Source organism: Phascolarctos cinereus, unplaced genomic scaffold (assembly GCF_003287225.1).
Source record: "Phascolarctos cinereus isolate Bilbo 61053 unplaced genomic scaffold, phaCin_HiC Scaffold_2;HRSCAF=192, whole genome shotgun sequence".
NCBI classification, from domain to species: Eukaryota; Metazoa; Chordata; class Mammalia; order Diprotodontia; family Phascolarctidae; genus Phascolarctos; species Phascolarctos cinereus.
In genome coordinates, this window is record NW_027555625.1 from 317,890,872 (window position 1) to 317,915,503 (window position 24,632).

Genomic DNA, 24,632 nt, shown 5'->3' on the forward strand with positions numbered 1-24,632 from the left:
AATTTCCAATCATGTTATACCTGGCATTATTTCCATACATTGTATTTATTTTGGTGCTGAGGAATATTGATTTCCATTAGTGACCTAAAAGCCTAGGGAGTTCTATGGTTAGCCAGAGCCCCAGAGGTAGTAGGTTTCTGAGCTAGGGTTGGGCCTCTGGCTTCCAACTCTAAACCTAGTACCCTTACCACTAGATTACAGCAGCCTCTCTCATAGATTAGTAAGCTCATTAGGGGTACACACACATATATCCATACACATATATGTCTGTGTGCATATACATGCACACATATACATGTGTATGTAATTGATCTTTTACCAACATTTTGTAGGATATTCAGGAAGTTTATATGCATAAAGGTCTGGGTTTTTTAAGTGAACTTTTCAGTCTTATACAAATTGAATCTTATTATTGTTGTAAGGTTCTTATATAAGTAAAATTACTTGAAATTACCTTAACATGAAGCTTGGGATATATGAAGACTTTCTAGAATTAAAATTTTGAATGAAAGGCTATAAAACCCACTTTTCTCAAGTCCTCTTAGATTAGGAAAAAAATGTATGCTTTTGGAGGTGGTGAGGTGGGGATTGGGAACAAGTAGTAAAAGGACCAGGTATCAGTGAACTACTCAAAACTATGTTAAAAAAAAAACTTGGTTTGATAGTCTTATTTGTAGAATATGATACAATATGATATAGTACTATGAATAGTACTGATCTACCTAGTATAAGGAATAAAATATACTCAGTAGCTCTAGAATTCCTTTTTTGCCTAATGGCATTGATTAATGAGACTATAATGCCTAAATATGTGTTTGCTCAGGGTTTGAGTTACTTCAAGCTTATTGGCTTATTATTGGCAGGAATGTTATTTTTTTGCTACTGAAACAAATTTTATTAATTTTTTTTTGTAAAATGTAGAAATTGTTACTATATACTCCATCATTTTCACCATCCAAAAAAGTATTATGGCCAATAGCCACACTTAGGTACTACTAGAATATGGTTTTGGGGTTATTGACCTTAAGTTAATATTTTCTCATCAATGCTGTTTTCAAGTTAATAGAAAAATATGTTTTTAGTTTTCACCCTCCTAAATTGTGCCCAAGTTAAAATGATAGAAAATGATTTTTTCATTGGGATTTTTTCTGTTTATAAATTGTTGACTGAATATAATTAGATTGATTTTTTTCAGTGGAAATCTAATTTGCTAAGCAGCAATTTTTTCCAGCCCCAGGGGAAGACTGATCTATATGTCAGTGTGATGTTATCTTTTCCCTTTGGACTAAGTTAAGGTAATGTTTAATTAGATATTTAGGAGGGTCTGTAATATTATTGATGTAGCTATTCCATCCATATGTTATATGATATGTACCCATCTGCTGATAACTCCTCTACTATTCCATTTCATGAATCACTGTGACCAAAAGAAGAAATGTCCAACATGAGGAATGACAAATTATATGTCAGGTGATATCCACTGTGACAGTAATAACTAATTTCATCAAAAAAGTAAAATTACTTTTAAATACTCTATTTGCTATTAGAGTAGGATAGTTGGAAGAACATCAGTTGGGCTGGGAATCATGATGTTGTAATCCAAAGGAAAGAACAGAGTCTCTGGAGTTACAGTCTGTGTTCATCTCCTGCTTCTGTTAGACAGTTTTGGGCAAATCACTTAGCCTCTCTCGGCCTTAGTTTAACCATTTGTAAAATGAAAGAGTGGAGAACAACATATAAAAAGACTACAGTTATGTAAATGAGAATAATACCACAAAGCATCTTAACTCTAGTTGAGTGTAATACCAATCTTGGCCCAGGAGAACAAATGAAGAAATAAACTTCCCTCTTCTCCATAGAGAGATGAGAGCAGAATATTGGATATGCTTTCAGATGCAGTTCTGCTGTCTATTGGCTTTGCTTAACTGTTTTTCTCTGTTACAAGGACAGCAGGGGGTGGGAGGGTGAGGATTTATTTACTGGAGAGGTTATGTCAGGAAATGACTATGGTGCAAAAACCAAAAGTAATATTAATTATCAATTAATTATTAAATATTAATTAAAACTTTAAAAAATAAAATGAGAAAGTTGACTTTACTAAGATCTCTTTCACTTCTAGAACCTTGATCATCTTACCTGTGTTCTACATTATAACATTGCACAAATCCATTTAATTCTTTGTGCCTAAGTTTTCCATGTGTAAAATAAGAATGTTTTGAAGATTAATGAAAAAATATGTGGAAATGCTTTGATTGCTTCAAAGGAAAGATGTTTTGTAACAGTTTTCTTTTTTTAAATAAATAGCAAAAATGTGGTTTGTAGTAAAATAGCTCACATTTATAAAGTACTTTTTAGTATATAAAGCAATTTTTTCTCAACCAAGTGAGGTGGGCTGTGCAAGTATTTTAGGGAATGAGGAAACTAAGGCTTAGAGTGGTCAGTTGACTTGTTCAAAATCACACAATGGCAGTCTCCTGAGAATCTCTGTTATTTCACCTTTGGCATGCCGCTTCTAGAAAAAATGTGTTCTTTATGATGCAGTAAGTCAGTGGCAAAGACTATAATACACCCAAACTCAGCCTAGCACAATAACTATTATTATAACTATAATAATAATTATAGCATTTATATAGAACTTTAAAGTTGGCTAAATGCTTAACAAATACCTTATTTTAACTTCACAACAACCCTGGAAGAAAGGGTTGAAAGAAAAGGCTATTATTATCCCCATTTTACAGATGAGAAAACTGAGGCAGAAAGTAATTCAATGACTTGTCCAGGGTCACACAGCTAGGAAGAATGTGAGGCTGGATTTGAACACAAATCTTCCTGACTTCTGGTCTAGTGCTTTTATCAGCTGTAGCATCCCTGGGGCCATGTTTTTCTTCTCTAAACATGTAATACCTTTCTTTCTAGGTCATTGAAGTACTGATTCGATCAGAGGAAGGACTATCAAGAGATACCATAAAGCACCTTAACAGCATTGAAGAACAAATTCTAGAAAGTTTAGCATGGAGCAATGATTCTGCATTGTGGGATGCTCTCCACATTTCTGAAAACAAAGTTCCTACCTGTGAAGAAGTGAGTTAGGGCAAGGCTGGGTAACATTACATGTTTGTGCTTTTGCTTATCCCATTCTCTATATCTGGAATTACCCTCCCTCACTATTTTTACCTATTAAAACACTATCCAGGGGCAGCTAGGTGGTGCAGTGGATAGAGCACTGGCCCTGGATTTAGGAGGACCTGAGTTCAAATCCAGCCTCAGACACATAACACTTACTAGCTGTGTGACCCTAGGCAAGTCACTTCACCCCATTGCCCAACCAAAAAAAAAAACCACCACTATCCCTTCCAAAGTTTAAATTAAATAATACTAATAATACTAATCTCTAGCATTTATGTAGCACTTTAAGGTTTGAATAGCACTTTATAAATATTATCTTAGTTTATTTTTTTGTTTCTTTAATTTATTATTTATTTTTGACATCCTTTTCTTTTTAACTTTGTTTTTTGTTCCAAATTCTCTCTCTCCCTTCCATCCATCCCTCACCTACAGAGAATGCAAGCTAAATCATATCAATGATATATGGGAAATCATACAAAGCGTATTTCCATATTAGCCATATCACAAAAAAAAAATAAAGTGAGAAAATTATACTTCAGTTTGCTTACTTATATTTCAGAGTTCATCAGTTCTCTCTTTCTGGAGAAAGATAGTATTTTTACTCATGATTCCTTTGGAATTGTCTTGGATCATTGGATTGATAGGGCAGCCAAGTCTCACACATTTTTGGTCATCATTACAACGTTGCCGTTACTGTGCACAATGATCTCCTGGTTCTTCTCACTTCACTTTACATCAGTTTATATAAGTCTTGCCATGTTTTTTCTGAAACCACTCCCCTTGTCTTTTCTTATAGCATAATGGTACTTCGTCACAATCATGTGCCCCAACTTGTCCAGTCATTCCCCAATTAATGGACGTCTCTTCAATTTCCAGTTCTTTGCCACCACAAAAAGAGCTGCTATTAATATTCTTGTACATGTAGGTCCTTTTCCTTTTTTCTCTGATCTCTGTGATCAGACCTAGTAGTAGTGATACTGGATCAAAGGCTCCTATTCTAACCCTAACCCTTGGTGATGGTACCAAATTGTTTCCCAGAATGGTTGGACAATTCACAACCCTACCAGCAGTGCATTAGAGTTCCAGTTTTTCCACATCCCCTTCCATCATTTTTCATTTTTCTTTTCTGTCATAGTAACCAGTCTAATAGGTGTGAGGTGGTATCTCAGAGTTGTTTTAATTTGCATTTCTCTAATCAATAGTGATTATAGAGCATTTTTTTACATGTGACTATTGATAACTTTGATTTGTTTTCTTTTGAAAGGATATTTGTTCATATCCTTTGACCAGTTATCAACTTATTTTACACTTATTTTACAAATTTGGCTCAGGTCCCTACATATTTGAGAAATGAGGCCTTTATCAGAGAAACAGGGTCTCACCATAAATAAGTGTCTGAGGCAGGATTTGAACTCAGGTCTTCTTGACTCTAGATTTAGTGCCTTATCCACCCAGCTACCTCATTGCTTTGTCTGGAAGGAGTCAGCAAGGTGGTACAATACATAAGAGTGCTGGGCCCAAAATCAGAAAGACCTGAGTTCAAATCCTGCCTCAGATGCTTTCTAGCTATATGACCCTAGGCAAGTCACTTAACTTCTATCTGCTTCAGTTTCCTTAACTGTAAAATGGGGATGATAATAATAATAATCTACCTCACGGGGCTGTTGTGAGGATCAAGTGAGACAATACCTGTAAAGTACTTAGCACAGTGCCTGGCACATAGTTGATGCTTAATAAATGCTGATTCACTTCAAGTCTTCCTTGATTTTAGCTTCTTGCTTTCTTTTCCTCCCACCCTCAGACCTCCTGTGGCCTTTGTTTACACCTCTCTCTATGTAATCGTCATGTCTAATAATGTGTTATGGGTGTTTGCATGTGTGTCCTATATCTCTCCTGAGTGGTGGGCTGCCTCATTTAGCTTTGTGCCTCTCTCTCCATGCATCAAAGCAAGCTCTTGACGTGTACTTTGTCATGCTAGACTTCGATGCTTTAGTGGGTCCAGGACCTCATCCTGTGAAATTCCTTTCTATGTCTTTCTATGATTCTGCACAGTTTGTTGGAGGCCTTCCTCCTGGCTTGAAGTATAATGAATCCCAGCACAACATTGTCCATAAGATCAGCCCATCTCCTTTTACAGTCTCCTGTCTTTTGTGTCACTTCCAGTATGTGAGTCTTTATTCATAATCTGCTGCACCTTCCTTGTGCTTTTTCTGCAGTTTCCCATTGCCTTGTGGGCCACATGCAGTTCTGCTTCTTTAAATATTGTGGTGTCCCGCATTTCACAGCTATAAATCAAAAGGATAAGATCAGTGCTGAAAACATGAATTCCCACAGTAGGCTGCAGCTTAGGGTCTTCGAAAGCTCTGTGCAATTTCCCAAAACTTATTGAGCTCATGAGGAGGTGCCATAGAGAGAGCCTGTCCTGGGGTCAAGAGAACCTAAATTCAGATGTGGCTTCAGACACTTACCAGCTGTGTGACTATGGGCAAGTCACTCAGCCTCTGTCTGCCTCAGTTTCCTCATGTCTAAAATGGTGATCATAATAGCACTTATTCCCAGGGTTGTGAGGATCAAATGAGATAATACTGCTTGGCATAATGTAGTAGGCACTTAATAAATGCTTGTTCCTTTCCCTCCCATTCAGTTCTGTTCTCAGCAAATTGTGCATCTATATCGTTTGGCCAAGGGAGAGATGTACTGGTGGGGTATCCATCTAGCAGTGTGTCATAGATTGCACAATAGTAATTCTTCATCCGTTTTGTTTATAGATTTTGAAAGGAGTATCAATTCACTTTATAAGCTTCATTAATATACTGTTTTTATTATATATACCATGTGGTCATATGCAAAGCACACATTTTGTAGTTATTTTATGACCCTTAATAGTTCATTTCTTCTTTATGATATTCTTTTTTCTTTCCCCTCCTTTTATTTTTATTTTGCTTTTCACTGGATTCCATCTATTTCCATTTTCCATTTTTGGAATTTCCTGTTTGCCTCACCACTGGAGACTCATGCCTCCATCACCATTACTCCGAGTTTGGAAGCAACTTGACTTCTTCAGAGTCTCCCATGTTTTGGGATCTTTGTCTTAGATTTGGATTCTGCCCAGTTTTCAGAATTCCTCAACATACCCACAGAGGGAGACTTAGAGAAAATGGAAAGGATTCAAGCAAAAAATAATCATTTGAGGGAGTGATGCTTGCCTCTTAGAATTTATCCTAAGCAGATTTGTGTTTTGGGCTTTGTAGGTCATATTTCCTAATAACTTGGAGATGGGAAATGTTCAAGGTCATCTCCCAATGATGCCATTGTCTCCCATAGTGCACCCTCGTGTAAAAGAAGTTCGGACTGACAGTGGGAATCTTCGACGGGGTAGGTGCAAGGTGATATGTCTTAAGGTTAAATAATAATGAGAAGGGAACTAAGATAGCTTTTCTCAGTGTTAAAGTTGTAGCTTCTACTAATGAATCATTAAAAAATATGCATTTATTAGGGATGTAAACAAAGAGCTTGAATAAAGACCTATGACTTTTTTATTAAATAGGAAAAGTTGATAATATTAAACCATCCCTTTGTATGATCCACATCTTGCTCTTCTGACTTAAGAGGTTTGGCTCAGTCTCTTAATGTGTGATAATCATTTTAATGGTTGAATCTGTACCTTTTCTTGCTCAATTAATAAAATTTCCATTTTAGCTCTAAATATTCAATAGTCAAACAAATCCTATGGGCATAACTTCAGCCACATAAGAATAGAATAAAGCTTTCTAACCATACATAGCTTTTAAATGGAAAGTTAACTAGAAAATTCTATTTTTCTGAGTCTGTCAATATTAATTTCTTAATTTTTAAGAATTCTTAATAATTATAAACTTATCATTTTGTTTGGAGGTTCCAAGTAGAGTGAATCTTTTAATTTTGTATTCTCTTGTATTGTTTATACTTCACTAATGGGATTTTGAAAAGTTTGTATTTCCATTTCAGTTGTGTGTTAGATGATTTAGCAAATAAACAATTGCATTGCACTGATTATTTCATAACTCAAGAGTCTTGAGGCCATGCAGATGGCCACTTTACCAGCCCAAGACACTTACAGACTCAAATGGTTGGTTGCCTTGCAGACACCTGGCTGCTAGTCAGGCAGCTTCTGCTAATAGCCTCCTGCTGGGTGCCTCCACAGCAACAGGGGCTCACAGAGTGCCTGTCCTTGTCTGTCTCCAGATTTTACAACTGAGCCCACATTTCTGGTTGGGATATAAGTAGCGCTGTGTCATGGGTCTTGTTCATACTTTTTAAGAGCTTCAGCGTGGACCTGATGCATCAAGGAGCCTTGTGGGAATGCAGGGAGCTTTAGCAGGGATCACTTCCATCTTCCAAATCCTATAGAAGTAAATTTACAAGTGCTGGGAATCAACTGGAAAGTGTGGGCTACTGGTAAATTCATACTGTTTCTCAGTCCCAGAATTGAGTGGTACTCCAAGGAGCTGTCAAATCTGCTGAGGCAATTTTTATAATATTCTAGCTAAAGTTATATAAATATATAACAGATTTTTCCTGTAAAATTGTTCTCCCCCCCATCCCAGTTTCTCACTAATAAATATATAAAAAAGGAGTAACACATAATTCTTTTAGGCATGTTTGCAAATGCTTTTTTTTTTAAGTGTCATGGACTATACCTTTTTTTTTTCATTCCTAGTACTGCCCATGAATTGCCCTTCTTCCCACTTACACAAAGCTCCCACTCAAGCAATTGTTCATGTTCTCTAGTCACTCATACTTTACCTTTCTTCTGCTCTTTGGAGAGATCTTATACATTCCAATACCACATGAAACTACCATCCCTTCAGGAAAAAAACAGGGTGACTGAGTACTTCAGTCATAGCTCCCTTTGTCCCCCTGGTGAGGTATACCAAGGATTTTCCTGACTCACTATACTCAGGAGCTCCCTTCAGAATTCAGTTCAAGCACTACCTCCTATATTGAGCCTTTCCTGATCTCCTCAACTGTTAGTGCCTTCCCCACTGAAACTGCCTTGCATTTATTTTGTTTTTACTTAAATATGTATAACTTGTTTCTCTTGATAGAGTCTAATGTATTTGAGGAAAGGAACTGTTTTGTTTTTGACTTTGTATCATCTGTGCTGGGTATGTAGTTGGTGCTTAATAGTTTCTTGTTGATTGACTTCAGGAGCAGATGGTGTTAACGGATCCCTTGAAATTGTCCTTTTGAGTTGCCATGGGTTCTAGAAACACTGGACCCAGAGTATGCAAGAGGCCTTGAACATGGCAAGGATGAAGCTGCCCTTCACCCCACTCCAAGCTGACATAATTTGTTGTTTGTACCCCTAGCTGAATTCCTTGTGTGTCCTTGGAAGTCAAGACAGGCACCAGTCAGTCTGCACTAGACTGAGAAACTGCTTGTGCAGCTGGGACCCTTGTAGACAAGGCAACCATCATATCTTCATAGTCTGGCAGTTCCCAAGGGAAAACAGTGCTGCTTTTGCCATCTTAATTATTGATGATTTCTCCTCCCCTGCCACTCCCATTTAGGTGGAGATTTCTGTTTCTTCTCCTTTTTGGCACAATTTCATAAATATGCACACTTTTGTTTGGATTGTGAACTCTTTGCACATGCTTAGGGTTCCACACACATGTTCATTTCTCTTGTAATAAACCTACTTTTTCACATAAGTTTGATGAAGTTGTGACTGCCTGTTGACAGTTAGGAAGGGCTTAAACTAAGTTCAGGCTGACCCTTTTCTTTCTTTGACTCTCCTTTCCTAGTAATTGACAGGAAAGATGGAGAGAGTAAAGATCAGAGTATCTCTTCAACCCAGTCCTCATCATATCCTACTGTCCCTATGTTCCCTATGCTTCATGCCTCATCCCCATAGATGGACAATTACTCAAGGAGACAGTCAGGGATACACTGGATAAATGTGTTTGTATGTCTCAGACTGTTTCACATTTGTTTTTTTCTGTGTTTAGATGTGCAGCCATTATCTCCAATATCTGTTCATGAGCGCTACAGTTCTCCTACTGCAGGAAGTGCTAAGAGAAGACTTTTTGGAGAGGATACTTCCTCAAAAATGTTTGTAGACAAAACTGCAACAGAAGGAACCAAGTTGAAAATTGCTTCATCTTCAAGCGTTATTGCTGAAAATGTATCTGTTTTACCTGGACAGAGTCTTCTAACTGTGGCACCAGCTGTAGTAGCAGGAACAACAGGACAAAGAGTTACAATTCCATTGCATGGTAAAACCTTTTAAAATTTACTTTGAATTAAGACTATGAGAAATGACTCACTAAATCAGAAGTGGTCCATTCAGCACCTTCAGGCTGGTGTTTGAGCTAATCTTGGGTTGGGTTTTTTTTGTTTATTTGTGGGTTTTTTTTTTCATTTTGAGTAGAAGCTTTTATCATGAAGGGTTCCCTCAATGGTATCAAAAATATATTGGGAAAGCCAGTTATTGGCTGTGTTCATGGACTCAACTAGGTTATTTCAGCTTTGTAGTCCTTGGTTTTCCTGAGAAAGATGTGGGAGGGTGGCATTTACTGGCTTCTAGAGCTCTTTCCAACTCTATTGGGTGTGATACTATGGTACCCTAAATTAAAACATGTTAATATTGTTAAAATTATTTTCTTGAATGTCTCCAAGTCTTTTGGAGCTAGAAGGCATCTTGGAGATCCCTTATTTCACAAAAGAGGAGGCAGAGGTCCAGTGAGGTTATTGGTAGACAACCAGTTATAAAGGTGGTGAAGAGCAGAGCTTGGATAGATCTCAGTTCCTCAGACTCACAAACAAGTATTCCTCCCACAGTTAGGTAACATGTATTAGCTGGCCTTCTACTAGGGGAAAAAGTAGATTGTGAAAAAATGTGTTTATCTTCTATGATATTAATCCCCCAAAATTCTTTTAATTTGCTTCTTATTGTAGAAAGCTGAATTCTTTATTTCCTATTTGAACCATCTAAGTAGTTTTAACAAAACATTCTCCTTCATTTTAAAATGAATGACATTCATCAAGATTTTTAGTCTACTATATTTTAGTAAATATATACAGTATGCACGCACACACACTCAGCACTTTAACCTACTTTATCAAAAAATAAAAAACAGGAGGGAAAAAGTATCATCTTTTTAACTGTATCCATAAAATTCTTCAGGCAAGGGATTCTAGGGAATGAGAGGAGTAACAGGAATCAGAATCTAGAGCCCTGATTTTTTCACTCCCACCCTCCCATTGGGCAAATCTGTTTTCCATAGCTTCATCAAGAGGGTGGTAATAGTCATCATAGCTTACTCTTGTTCATTTTTGGGTCATTAGTGCCCTAGCGAGCATCATGACCTGAAGCATCGTTTTTGTCATTGAGCCTGAAGAGAAATATTTTATCAAAAATTGTTAAGCAGTCTTGTATCTCTCAAGCCTAAAAACATTGTTAAACATAGATTCCCTTTATTCATGGTCTGAGAGGCCAGGTGGCTCATAGATTGGTACTTATTTAATTTAGGAATTATAAACTGTCAAGTTCATATAGTTTATTAGAGGTTAAAATCCATTTGGTGCTAGAATTATTATAGAAACAAGCCTTGGCTACCAAGAGAAAGGGAGCAAAAAAAGTGAACTAAAGGACTTAGCTTTTGTACAAATGTCTCACACTATTTTGCTGGCACAGCACATGAAGAACATCTGAAAATAATCCCAACAGTCCTTCCATCACATTTGAAATCTTTTAATTCTTTGATTTCATTGATGATCTATAGATCTTAGCTGCCTTGCTTACTAAACCATCACTAAGATAGACTAGCTCTATCACAAAAACTTATGGGCAGCTAGGTGGCACGGTAGATAAGAGGGCCAGGCCTAGAGTGAGTAAGACGTGAGTTCAAAACTGGCCTCAGACACTTATTAGCTACGTGACCCTGAGCAAGTCACTTAACCCTGTTTGCTTCATTTTCCTCATCTGTAAAATGAGCTGGAGAATGAAATGGCAAACCACTCCAATATTTTTGCCAAGAAAACCTCAAAAAGGGTCACAAAGAGTCAGAAACAGCTGAAACAACTGAGCCCCACCACCACAGAGATTGGGTCAGTGGTTCCAAGATCTATGTGCTTCTCTGTCTATAGGTGCAATAAGCAAGAAAATTATTGAGGTGGCAGCATTTGAGGATTGGGCTTGGTAACCAGGGACATAGAGCATGGAGGAGTGGAAACCCCGCATTAGTGTAGTCCTCTTTCCATTTTGTTCCCATCTAGTCAGTGCTAAATGTCTTAGAGCCTTTTGTCTTGTTTGAGCTGAAGCTCTTGTCCCCTAGTTTTTTCCCCCCATCTCAAGGTCCTTTCCTTCATTGCTTTTTTCTTCTTCTTTTTCAATTTTAAAAGTACAGACTTCATGATTTTAGCTGAAGGTTTCTCTTTGGTCAGTTAACTCTTGTTTACAGTTCCTCAAATTCATATTTGTTCTACAGTATTCCCTCTATATATCGTTCTGATGAGGTAGAAGTAGGGTTCCACAGAATTTAGTTATGCCTTAAAGATGTAGAGGCCTCAAAGAAGATTAAATGAATGTTCTGCGGTTTTTTGTTTCTTTAAACAATTTAATTAAGCAATTCCAAGTTGCTTCTAATACCACAGGTGTTCACATATGGTCATGTTAATCTTTTCCCAGATGAGCAGGGGTCCCTTCTACTCTCTGGTTTTTACGTTTCTCATTGGCAAACTGAATAGGTTGCAACAAATGATCTCTAAGATACCTTTCAACTTGCTGACAGACTGTGTTTTCATGAAGAATGAGAATTATTCACCAATAATTATTTGGGCTGTACTTTTTCCCTTTTGCTTCTTAACATGGCATCCATGTTCGCACTTATTTTGTGATTTTGTGATAATGGCATAATTCTCCAAACACTTGCAGTAACATTCGCTGAACCCTAAAAGCATCTTGAATTTACAATAACTTTTTGAACCTTGTTGTGTGATTCAGAGGCTGTTTTCTCTTGGTTAGTACTTAACCCATTCCCCTCATCTGCCATATCTGCATTTGGATATCATGTGCCCTAATACATGCTTTACAGCAGAGATGTCATACATATAACCTGAAACACTCTTAAATTCGACCCAAATCAAATTTAAATGTACTTAGAAAATATTTAACAAAAAAAAATACAATGAAACATATATAACATTACATTTTAAAACTAAATCAGTATGTGGCCAGCGGGGATCCTTACATATGGGTTAATAGCCCTTTGTTTCTGTTTAAATTTGACACTACTGCTTTTCAGAACTGATGCTTGTTAGTAGACAATTTTAAGCCCACAGCTTTAACTTGATCTGTTATTGTCAAATAATCTTTCTGTTTGTGTGTGTGTTTGTGTCTGTCTGTCTATCTGTGTGTTTGTCTGTCTTCTTAAACAACTGAAATGTCTATGTAGATCAAAACTTCAGAATAATTTATAGTGTCTGCCACCTTTTCCATAAGTTTTTTATAAGGTAGATAATGCCACTGATATTCATTCCTTGGAGTATGTATTCAAATTGGTAGTATCCCATTAGGCAAATGAAGGCAGTCTTTTTTATCTTATAATGAAAATGGGATGAGCTGTTTCAGGAGATATTTAGGTTGGAGGTTAATTAACCACTTATTGGGGATCTTGTGGAAATGATTAATTCTTCGGGGGAGAGGACTAGATAATCTCTCAAGGTCCCTTCCATCTTAATAATTCTGTGAAGACACTACTGTGCTCTCCACTATCTCTGTAGGCCACTAGTTTGTCAAGCTAATCCAGTAAGTAGCATGGTATGGTAGAAGGAGCACCAGAATGATAATCTGAAAATTATTTTTGCAGAATGATTGTTAAATTGTTTTGTGGTTTTGTCATTAATTAGCTATGTAACACTGGGTAAGTCATTTGATTTTCCTATATATCATTTTCTTTTTTTTTTTTAATTTAAATTTTTTTATTTTTTCCATATGCTTTTGAGTTAAATTTTTCTCCCTTTTCCTCCCCCCCACCCTCCCCAAGACAGCACACATTCTGATATAGGCTTTACATTTACATACCCATTAAACATATTTTCATATTAGTGAAGTTGTAAGTAAAAATTAAAACCAATACGAGGAACCATCAGAAAGATGAAACAAAACTCAACAGAAGGTAAAAATAAGTGATAGCGATTTGACTTCCATAATTCTTTCTTGGATGTGAACAGCATTATCCATCCCGAGGCATCTGGAAATGTCTTAGATCCTCATAATGCTGAGAAAGGTTCAGTTTAACATTCTTAGTCATTGCATAATGTGGCTGTTATTGTGTACAAAGTCCTCTTGGTTCTGCTCACTTCACTCAGCATCAGACCATATAAGTCTTTCCAGGTTTTTCTGAAGTCAGCCTGTTCATCATTTCTTATAGCACAATAGATTTCCGTTACATTCATATACCACAACTTGCTCAGCCATTCCCCAGTTGATGGGCATCCTCTCAATTTCCAATTCTTTGCCACCACAAAAAGAGCTGCTATGTATATTTTTGTACATGTGAGTCCTTTTCCCACTTGTTTGATCTCTTTGGGATCTAGCCCTAGAAGTGCTATTGCTGGATCAAAGGGTATGCACATTTTTGTAGCCCTTTGGGCATAGTTGCAAATTGTTCTCCAAAATGGTTGGATCATTTCACAACTCCACCAACAATGTATTAGTGTTCTAATTTTCCCACATCCTTTCCAACATTTGTCATTTTCCTGTTTTGTCATGTTGGCCAATCTGATAGGTGTGATGTAGTACCTCAGAGTTGTTTTGATTTGCATTTCTCTAATCAATAACGATTTAGAGCATTTTTTCATATGACTATAGATGACTTTAATTTCTTCATTTGAGAACTGTCTGTTCATATCCTTTGACCATTTATCAGTTGGGGAATGGCCCTATATATCATTTTCCATGTGTGTATGTTATTACATATACAGTTCATTTCCAAAATTGAGAACTTGTCCTTTTGTTTTCTAGGTGTTGCCATTGATACAGGAGGGATCACAGTAATACCTATGCCAGTGAATGCAAGTGAGCAATCTAGAGTGGAGAGCCCTGTACAAATACCAATTACTGCTCAGTCATTAAGTGGTACTTCTCCAAAACAGTCCCATGGAACAAAAGCTCTAGAAATGCATCAGGCTGGAGTAAGCCGACCAAAAAGAACTGGATCCCTAGCACTGTTTTATAGGAAGGTAAATGTTTCCATTTGGAGAAAATAAGGATTCCTAAAATACTTCTTTCCATTCAAAAGAAACAACAAGTATGACATATCAGAAACAGAGTCCTAATGAATCATGGTTCACCTCTGAAATTGTTAAGCAATCATTTCCTTAATTGATTTCTTTTGGTTTATTATTTTTACTTAATACTAAAAAGCTGCTTTTATCATCTGCTATATTAAGCAGTTTATATAGATTTTTAGCCAATCGGTACATTTTGTATAGGATTCTAGAACTCAAGGGACCTCAGGCGACCATTTAATCCAGCCCACAACTAGATGAGTCCCCCATTCTTAAGACTCAAGGGACCATTTCCCTTTGGCAACCTATTTCAGCACTTAATAATCACAACTCTTAGGGCTTCCACTTCCGGGAGCCAAGGTGGCGGAGTGAAAAGGTAGTCGCTCTCAATCTCCCCTATCAACCTCTGAAAACACAGAAAATACCACCCCAGAAAAAAACCCTGGAACAGCTAAACTAGAAGAAAGATGGGGAGCAGCAGTGCAGCAGCCCAGCAAACAGGTCTCCCGGTGCCTCAGCAAAAATAAGGGAGGCAGAACTACAAGGGGCCCCAGGCGGATAAGTACCCTGCAGTGTTCATCTGAAAGGAGGTGAAGAAAGCAACCTAAAGTCTTCCTAAAGCCCTGGCCTTGCTGGTTCCAGCCCAATACCCGGTGAGCTGTCAGAGCCCTGCAGCCTCCAATTGTGAAGAAATCCTGAAGCCCAGGTGGTAGAACAGGTAAACACCAACACTTGGAACTCCGAGTGCGGGGCAGGCGGGGGGGGGGGGGCGGAAAGGATGGGAGAAACCAGCTCAGAAAACCACGAAAAGGAATCTCCCAGTGCATTTAGCAGAAAGGAGGGAGACAGCACTGCAGGGGGCCCCAGGCAGATAAACACCCTGCAGCACCTATCTAAAAGGAGCTGAAGAAAGCTAAAGGAAAGGAAAAACAGGCAACCTAGAATTGCCTGAAAGTTCCAGCCTTGCTGATTCCAGCCCAACATGAGGAAAGCTGCCAGAACCCTACAGCCTCCAATTGCCAACATAAAAGGCCCTAGCACACAAAGCCAGTGACCAAGACCTAGTTTCCCAACACAAGAAGCTTGGGTCAGTGCCCTCTGTTCCCCAGCAGGAGAGCTCAATCTCTTTAAAGGCCAAGAATAAAGAAACACCATGAGTAAAAAGAAACGTACCATAGATTCATATTATGAGAAGAGTGAAGATCAAGACAGAAATTCTGAAGAGGACAACATTGTCAACAAACCCACATCTGTAACAACAAAAGAGAATATGAACTGGTCTGAAGCCCAAAAGGCCTTCTTAGAAGAGCTCAAGAAGGATTTTAATAGTCAAATGAGAGAGGTAGAAGAGTCCTTAAAAAATACAATTGGTCAATTGGAAAAAAAGTACACTGAAGAAAACAAGTCCCCAAAAAACACAATTGGCCAATTGAAGAAGGAAGTACAAAAACTAATAGAAGAAAATAATCACAACTCTTAAAAATTTCCTTTATAGTTAATCTCGGTGTAAATTTCAGTTTAATTTCTATAATTTGCTACACTAAGTTAGGAGTAGCTGATAAGCATCTTCATCATTTAAAGAGTGTTGTCTTCAGCTTTTCCACATCAAATAAACCCAACTTCTTTTAATCCTCCCAAAGTTGTAACATTTTCCTCATCCTTTTTTTTTTTTTGGCTAAGCAGTGGGGTTAAGTGACTTGCCCAGGGTCATACAGCTAAGAAGTGTTATGTCTCTGAGGCCAGATTTGAACTCAGGTCCTCCTGAATCCAGGGCTGGTGCTCTATTCACTGTGCCACCTAGCTGCCCCCATCCTTTTTAAAAAAAAAAATTTTTATGGGTTATTATTTTTGTTCTGTATTTCAAAAATTGGGGCCATCCAAATCAGACACAGTGCTTGGACTAATTAGTCCTTAGGGTAAGATGAGCAAATTACTTTCTATATGTTAAACTCATGTCACGATTACGTAGTCATCCTTTTTCAGTGTGACACTTCACTACTTTTAAGGATCTATAATTTCATAATGTTTTGAATGTGGTCAAACATTTTGATTCTTTTCATTTTATATGGTTGCTTGCTTTGCCCTGCAGATATTTTTAAAGTATTTTTACCATGAGTGCTTGCTTACAAGTGTATTGTCAATTATGATTTACAAATGTTAATGGTCCAAAGTACTAATGTTCTGAATTAAAATTTTCAGGGTTGCTTATTTGCCCAGCCTGGTTTTATTTAAGGTAGTGCCTAAGGATTTTCACATTCTTGAGCCATGTCCCCACAATAATTTTATACAGCCCTTTTAACATATACAAATATATGTGTTCAAGAAATCACTTAACTTGAATATTTAATAATTGTAATGATGAAGCATGATCCTTCCTCTTTTGGGTAAACAAGGGATTATGGGTATGGAATGTGCTCACTGTTGTGTAGTTTTGCTTAACTGTTTTTCTTTGTTTTAAGGGGAAACTCATTTCAGTAGAATGTAGGGGATGTTGTTTCCAGAAATGAATATGATGTAAAAACAAAGATATCAATAGCACGTATTTTTAGAAAAAAAGATTCACTTGGCTTTATGCTTAATATATTGTTCTTTATTCCATCTTAGGTCTATCATTTGGCAAGTGTACGCTTACGTGATTTGTGCTTAAAACTGGATATTTCCAATGACTTGAGAAGGAAGATATGGACATGTTTTGAGTTCACACTAGTGCACTGCTTTGATCTAATGAAAGACAGACATTTGGATCAGCTTCTTCTTTGTGCTTTTTACATTATGGCAAAGGTAATATATTGATTTGGGAAAGTAGTTTTTATCCATATTGGCTTCACTTTAGATATGAACTTGATCCTGCATTAGTCTTCCCCTTTATAGACCAAGTGACTGACCTTTGTTGGGAAAGTAGTGAATTCCAATTATTGCTCTCTTTATTTCCCTTGTTCTATTCAATGTTCCAGAAGTATCATTCTTTCCATGTAGTAAGAATAGCCACTCGAGAAATGAAAACTTCTTTGCACACTAAATAATTATGGACTGATAGATCTGTAGGGGCCCTTTGAAATCATCTCGCCCAATCTCAGCTTACGAGAGAAGGATACTAAGGACAAAATGTTTTTCTCACCTGCAAAAATGGTAGAGTAGGAAGAAGTCATGCAGTCCAGTTTTCCTCACAGTTGTTCCAGCAAAGATCTAAGAAGTGGGCCAGATGGAGTAATGATCAAGAAATCTAAGGAGAAGCCACAGTGAATAATTTTTCTAGCCCAAGACAACAAATTTGTCAAATGACCAGGCAAGTGACAAGGCGAGAAGGTGGCATACAGTTTATCGGCATCTGTAATGCTTTGGCCTGAGGGTGAGAACTTAGATTCATTCCTTAGATATGGACCAGGGTTGGTCTGGCAGCTCTGTTGTTCTGACCCTGGAGCTGGTTCTAGCACTTGGGCCCAGGATGAGTGGCCAGGACAGAAGTTATAGTACCAAGGATTGACCTATAGCTCTGTTACTTTGGATCTGAAGAAGCTTTCTAGCTAACTAATAGGGGCTATTACATACTTGAGTGCTGCCTAGAAGCAAATCTGCAGTGTTGCCTGGGCCTAAATCAGGGTCAAGAGCCTGGAAAGCTTAGTCCAAGAGAACAGTAAGCAGACCATGCCTTATATGAGACTGTTAAAGACTGGCTGAAACTGTGTAATATGCTGACCTCATCCAAACCTGTGATCTTTGAAGAATATAATATTAAATACTCAGAGAATGCAGTGGCAGGACCCCAGATAAAACAGGGCAGGATTTTACAAAGCCCTGGCACTCCTTTCCAGAAGTACGCAGAGCCTGGCCATAACGCAAAGTCTCTATTCAATAAATATAGCTGGAAGAATGAGTAAACAAAAAGACTGTATGATAAAGAGGTATTATATTATTAGAAAGGCCGAAAACACAAATCCAGAAGAGATTAATTGGAAAACATCTATAAACAAAGCCTCAAGAAAATACATCTTGGCCTCAAAATTTCTAAATAACATTTTAAATAAATTGAGAATGCTAGAGGAAAGTCCTGGAAAAGAAATGAGAGTTTTGGATAAAAGATTTGGAAAAAGAATTAATTAACAGCCTTCCTCAAATAATAGACATATGTTACCACTTCTGACTCTTCATGGAGGAAAATAACTTTAGTGGTGATTTCTAGTGCTATCGAAGGGAAGATAACTTGACTTCACATGATAAAACTAGAATATATAGAAAGGATTCCGTTTCTGAACATTAATCTATTTTTTCTCCCTTTGAGCCAAGTGCTCCGATTTTCTTCTATAAGCATTACATAAAACTTACTGTTCTATAAGCATCAAAACATCCATAGTCTATTTGAAGTAATAGAAACCAAATCCTGGCGTAGAAAAACTTGTTTTAACACTGAGATTTTTCTACCTTTTGGTGTGTACTTAATTTACTTTTTAAAAAGTGCTTAACACTAATAAAACAGGAAACTTAAACAATTTAGTTTTGACCAGAGGTCTCATGTTCTCTCAGATCTATGAAGGTTTATATGCAGTAAAGGGATAGTAAATTTGCCTCTGCTTTGTTGTTGTTGTTGATCCATATAGATTTTGGGAACCTGTTCTTTAAAATAAGAGAACCCTAATTAAATTGTTTATCGTCCTTAAAGTTAATGCTTTTATGGATGATCACTTTAAATACCTATTTTAGTTTTTGGTCATTCTCATTATTTTTTCAATAATAGTTGAGAAATGCAGTTTTCTTTTTCTTAGGTAACAAAAGAAGAAAGAACTTTTCAAGACATAATGAAAAGTTATAGGAATCAGCCCCAAGCAAATAGCCATGTGAGTAATAATACTGTTTTCTTTACTAACAAGAAATATGCTAGCTTTTTCTTAAATGGTTCCTGCTAACACTTGAAGCAAAAGACATAATTTCATTTATATACTGTACATGTTAACGTACTTTAGGTTTTCAGGTTTATTAGATATTATTAAATTGAAGAGATAGAATGTTATAATGAAAGGACAACTACAGTAGGAAACAAGAAACTAGGAAATCTGTTACTATAGCTCTATCTCATTTATAAAAGAAGGTTTGTATCTAGAAGGTTCTAGAAAGTTAATAACATGTCTTGGAATTAGTCAGAGTTTCTAGACATTAGAATTAATCTCTTCCAACTTGCTCATTTTACAAAAGAAATTGAGGCCCGAAGAGAGGAAGTGACTTGTCCAACCTCAAGCAGTGAGCTGGTGACAAAAGTTGGCACTAGAATTCAAGTCTTTTGACTTCCATTCTAGTGCTTATTATTAGTCTACTACATCGTGTTAAAGTGTTGAAAACTTTCAAATTGAGTGAGTTTGGTGGTGTTATTAACATAAGTTGAACTTCAAAAAAAACCAAATGTAAATTAAACTTTCTTACCCTTCACTTCAGAGTCCTGTTGCTTGGCTATTCAAGGTAGAAGCTAAACATTTCCTGAAGTGTTACAATGGGAGATGTGATACATTACATAAAACTTTCTGTTCAAGTAAACATAAAAAATTTTAAAAGTTAAAATTTTTTAAAAAAATATCTAGTATGGAAATGGTTAAAAAACAATCTCACTTCTTAGAGATTTATTTTGACATTTTGAAATTCTGTAATATTCTATAATATACATATTCTGTACTCTCAATATGTCCTCATGCAGTTCAGAGACAGAAAGGCATTTCACTCATACCCCATATTCAAAGACAAAAGTTTTCACCAAGAATTCCTTTCCAGTTAACCCAAATCAACAAAATCTTCAACAAAAAAAAAATTAAGACAATTACAAAATATTCTTCACACAAATACAGATCTAAACAATTGGAGAAATATCAATTGCGTAAGGGTAGGCCAAAAAAATATAATAAAAATGACAATTCTGTCTAAATTAATTTACTTATTCAGTGCTATACCAATCAGACTACCAAAAATTATTTTCTAGAGCTGGAAAAAATATAAAATTTATCTCAAAGAACAAAAGGTTAAGAATATTAAAGGAACCCATTTTTTAAAATGTTAAGGAAGCCTAATAGTTCCAGATTTCAAACTATATTACAAAGTGGTAATTATGAAAATGATCTAGTACTGGCTAAGAAATAGAATGGTGGGATAGGTTAACTATACAGTACACAGTAGTAAAAGATCATAGTAATCTAGTGTTTGGTAAACCCAAACATCCAAACTTTCGGGGCAAGAACTTTCTACTTGACAAAAATTGCTGGAAAAACTGGAAAGCAGTTTGGCAGAAACTAAGTATAGACTAACATCTCACACTGTATATCAAGATAAGCTCAAAATGGGTATGTGATTTAGACATAAAGGGTGATATCATAAGCAATTTAGGGGAGTATGGAAAGTTTTACATGTTAGATCTATAGATAAGAGAAGAATTTATAACCAAACAAGGGATTAAAAAAGCTCTGGGAAGTAAAATGGATAATTTTGATTACATTAAATTTTTAAAGTTGTGCACAAACAAAACCAATGTAGCCAGGATGAGAAGCAAAGCAGAAATCTGGGGGAAAAGTTTTGCAGCAAGTTTCTAAGAAAGGCCTCATTTCTCAAATATATAGGGTAGGAATCAAATTAGTAAAAATAAGAGTCATTTCCCAATTGATAAGTTATCAAAGGATATAAACAGGCAGTTTTCAGAAGAAGAAAACAAAGCTCTCTATAATCATATGAAAAAATGCTCTAAATCAGGCAGCTAGGTGGCACAGTAGATAGAGCACCGGCCCTGAAGTCAGGAGGACCTGAGTTCAAATTTGGCTTCAGACCAAACACTTGACACTGTGACCCTGGGCAAGTCACTTTACCCCAATTGCCTTTTTAAAAAAAAATGCTCTAAATCACTATTGATTAGAGAAATGCAAATTCAACCAACTCTGAGGTACCACCTCACACCTATTAGATTGGCTAACATGACAGAGAAGAAAAATGGGAAATGTTGGAGAAGATGTGGAAAAATTGACATACTAATGCACTGTTGGTGGAGTTGTGAGCTAACCATTGTGGGGAACAATTTGGAACTATGGCCAAAGGGCTATAAAACTGTGTATACTCTTTGACTCAACAATACCACTACTGGGTCTATATCCCAAAGAAATCAAAGAAAAAGGAAAAGGACCTTTTTGTAGAAAAATATGTGTAGCAGCTCTTTTTGTGGCAACAAGGAATTGGACATTGAGGGGATGCCCATGAATTGGGAAACGGCTGAACAAGTTGTGGTATGTGGTTGTAAGGGAATACTATTGTGCTATAAGAAATGATGAGAAGATTGGTTTCAGAAAAACCTGGGAAGACATATACGAACAGATGCAAAGTGAAGTGAGCAGAACCAGGAGAACATTGTACACAGTAGTAGCAATATTGTACAATGATCAAGTATGAATGACTTAGCTAGCTGTTCTGATCAAGACAGTAATCCAAAACAGTTCCAAAGGACTTAACAATGAAAAATACTATCCACCTCCAGGGAGAGAACGGATGAAATCTGAATGCAGATTGAAGCATAATTTTTTTACTTTATTTTTCTTGCTTTTTCTTTGCAACATGGATAATATGGAAATATATTTTGCATTATTTCACATGTACAATTGATATCACATTTCTTTCTCGGCTACAGAGGGAGGGAGGAAGAGAATTTGGAACTCAAAAAAGTTTTTAAAGATTAAAAATAAATAATAAACTCTATTTTTAAAAATAACCATAAAACCACTATTCTAAATTACATCTATACTTTGTTAAAGTCAATATTCAATGATTGACTTTGTTCCCTCTTTCGGTCTCTTTTTTGTATGTGTACTTTAAAAGTTTGTTTTTTACATGTAAGTTATTGTCTATGCTTTTCTAATTCCGCTTTATGTTATAGCAATATGTCTTTTCATATTTCTTTATAGTCTTCATTTGCAATTTTAAATGACAAAGTGACGTTTGATTACATTGCTGTTCCCCCAGCTTGTTCGTCTATTTCCTAGTTGTTGGATATACCTCACCTTGGGCTTTAAGGGATTAGTGAGAACATAACATTTTTCTAGCAGTGTTGTTCATACATATTCTGATAGATGTTATTGAACATTTCTGAATATTCAGTGATGCATACATGTCCATCCAGTTAATTCCTATTGATTAATTATTTTGCCTTCATTTTGGTGTTTGGTAAGCTATGCCACTTTTTGTAACTTCAGTAGTCTTTTTCTCTTTTCAACATAGGTTTATAGAAGTGTTCTGTTAAAAAGAATTCCAAGAGAAGTTAGCACATGCAATAAAAATGTAAAAGATACAGAAATGGCAGATTATGGTAAGTAATTTTAGTTGACTATTCTCCAATAAAGCTGTTCCTGCTTGCAAGTTTTTGTTATGATGTATTTATTATAATGAGCTCCTAGAGACTTACTACAGGAGTTCGAATGGACCCCTCTGGCACTCTGTTGAAGTCTGCCATTATTCTTCAGAATGATGTTTTTAAATGCATAAAATAGGGGTGGAGCCAAGATGGCAGAGTAAAGGCAGGGACTCGCCTGAGTTCTCCTCCAAACCTCTCCAAATACCTGTAAAAAATGACTCTAAACAAATTCTAGAACAGCAGAACCCACAAAAAGACAGAGTAAAACCAATCTCCAGCCCAAGACAACCTGGAAGGTCAAGAGGAAAGGTCTGTTGTACCAGGCCAAGAGAGGAGTGCAGTCTAGCATGGGCCACACAAGCAAACCCAGAGTGGGCCTCGGGGGACTGAATCACTGGCAGCTATGGCAGTTCCTGAACTTCTCAACCCACAAACACCAAAGACAACTTAGAAGGTCAGTAGGAAAGGTCTGTCGGACCTGGATGAGAGAGGAGCACAGTCCAGCCTTGGCCCCTGCAAAGCCCTGGGGTGGCAACAGTGGCAGTGGCTGCTTTCGGAGCTCCCAGCCCACAATCTGTAAGGGGATCAAACAACTGATTGGAAGGAGATTACAGGGGTCTCTTTACTGGCACTGAGGCAGGATTCTCTCGCTTTGCCCATACTTAGATCTAGCACCAGCCCTCAATTCAGGAGGACCTGAGTTCAAATCTGGTCTCAGACACATAACACTTACTAGCTGTGTGTCCCTGGGCAAGTCACTTAACCCCATTGCCTAGCCAAAAAAAAAAAAAAGCATACTTAGATCTGGATTGCAGTCCTGAGTGGCAGTCCTGGCATGAGGAGGAGCACTGGGCATAGCAGAGCTTGTGGAGCAGTGCAGAGGGAACCCTCCTCACAGTTCCAGGGAAGAAAAGAGTGGTTGTGGTCACTCACAGACCAGAGCACAGGCCAAGAAAGGAGTAAACACCTCCCCTTAGATCATACCATCTTGGAAGAACTGAAAACTTACAGGTCCCTAGAAGTATCTCTGAAAACAGCTGCACAAAACCCCTGAAGCTTGGGACGGTACACCCTCTACATTGGAAGCAGAGCCCTACCTTAACAAAGAGTTAAAAAGTCAAGTAATTGGTTAGGAAAATGAGCAAGCAACAGTAAAAAATCTCAGACTGTAGAAACTTACTTTGATGACAATGAAGAACAAAACATACACTCAGAAGAAGACGACAAAGTCAAAGCTCCTACATCCAAAGCCTCCAAGAAAAATATGAATTGGTCTCAGGCCATGGAAGAGCTTAAAAAAGATTTTGAAAATCAAGTGAGAACTAGAAGAAAAATTGCAAAGAAAAATGAGTGATGCGAGAAAATCATGAAAAACAAGTCAACAGCTTGCTAAAGGAGACCTAAAAATATGCTGAAGAAAATAACACCTTAAAAAATAGCCTAACCCAAATGGCAAAAGAGGTCCAAAAAGCCAATGAGGAGAAGAATGCCTTAAAAAGCAGAATTGGCCAAATGGAAAAGGAGGTTCAAAAGCTTACTGAAGAAAAGAATGCCTTAAAAATTAGAATGGAACAAATGGAAGCTAATGACTATGAGAAATCAAGAAATTATAGAGCAAAACCAAAATAATGAAAAAGTAGAAGACAATGTGAAATATCACACTGGAAAAACAACTGGCCTGGAAAATAGATCCAGGAGAGAGAATTTAAAAATTATTGGACTACCTGAAAGCCATGATCAAAAAAAGATCCTAGACATCATTTTCCAAGAAATTGTCATGGAAAACTGCCCTGATATTCTAGAACCAGAGGGCGAAATAGAAATGGCAAGAATCCACCTATCACCTCCTGAAAGATCCCCAGAGGAAAAC

General features: G+C 37.0%; 1 protein-coding gene across 3 annotated transcripts in view; it reads left to right on the plus strand.

Annotated features, from left to right (window-relative positions):
- The window catches only part of RBL1 (RB transcriptional corepressor like 1), a 73,088-nt gene that overhangs the window by 40,352 nt on the left and 8,104 nt on the right, over positions 1 to 24,632 (plus strand). For all 3 annotated transcript variants that reach the window (XM_020990799.2, XM_078150227.1, XM_020990801.2), the window contains exons 13-19: positions 2,917 to 3,081; positions 6,378 to 6,501; positions 9,117 to 9,383; positions 14,135 to 14,352; positions 17,005 to 17,181; positions 19,161 to 19,232; positions 22,630 to 22,717. In XM_020990799.2, the coding sequence (XP_020846458.1) occupies positions 2,917 to 3,081; positions 6,378 to 6,501; positions 9,117 to 9,383; positions 14,135 to 14,352; positions 17,005 to 17,181; positions 19,161 to 19,232; positions 22,630 to 22,717 (1,111 nt within the window). The remainder of the gene's footprint in view (positions 1 to 2,916; positions 3,082 to 6,377; positions 6,502 to 9,116; positions 9,384 to 14,134; positions 14,353 to 17,004; positions 17,182 to 19,160; positions 19,233 to 22,629; positions 22,718 to 24,632) is intronic.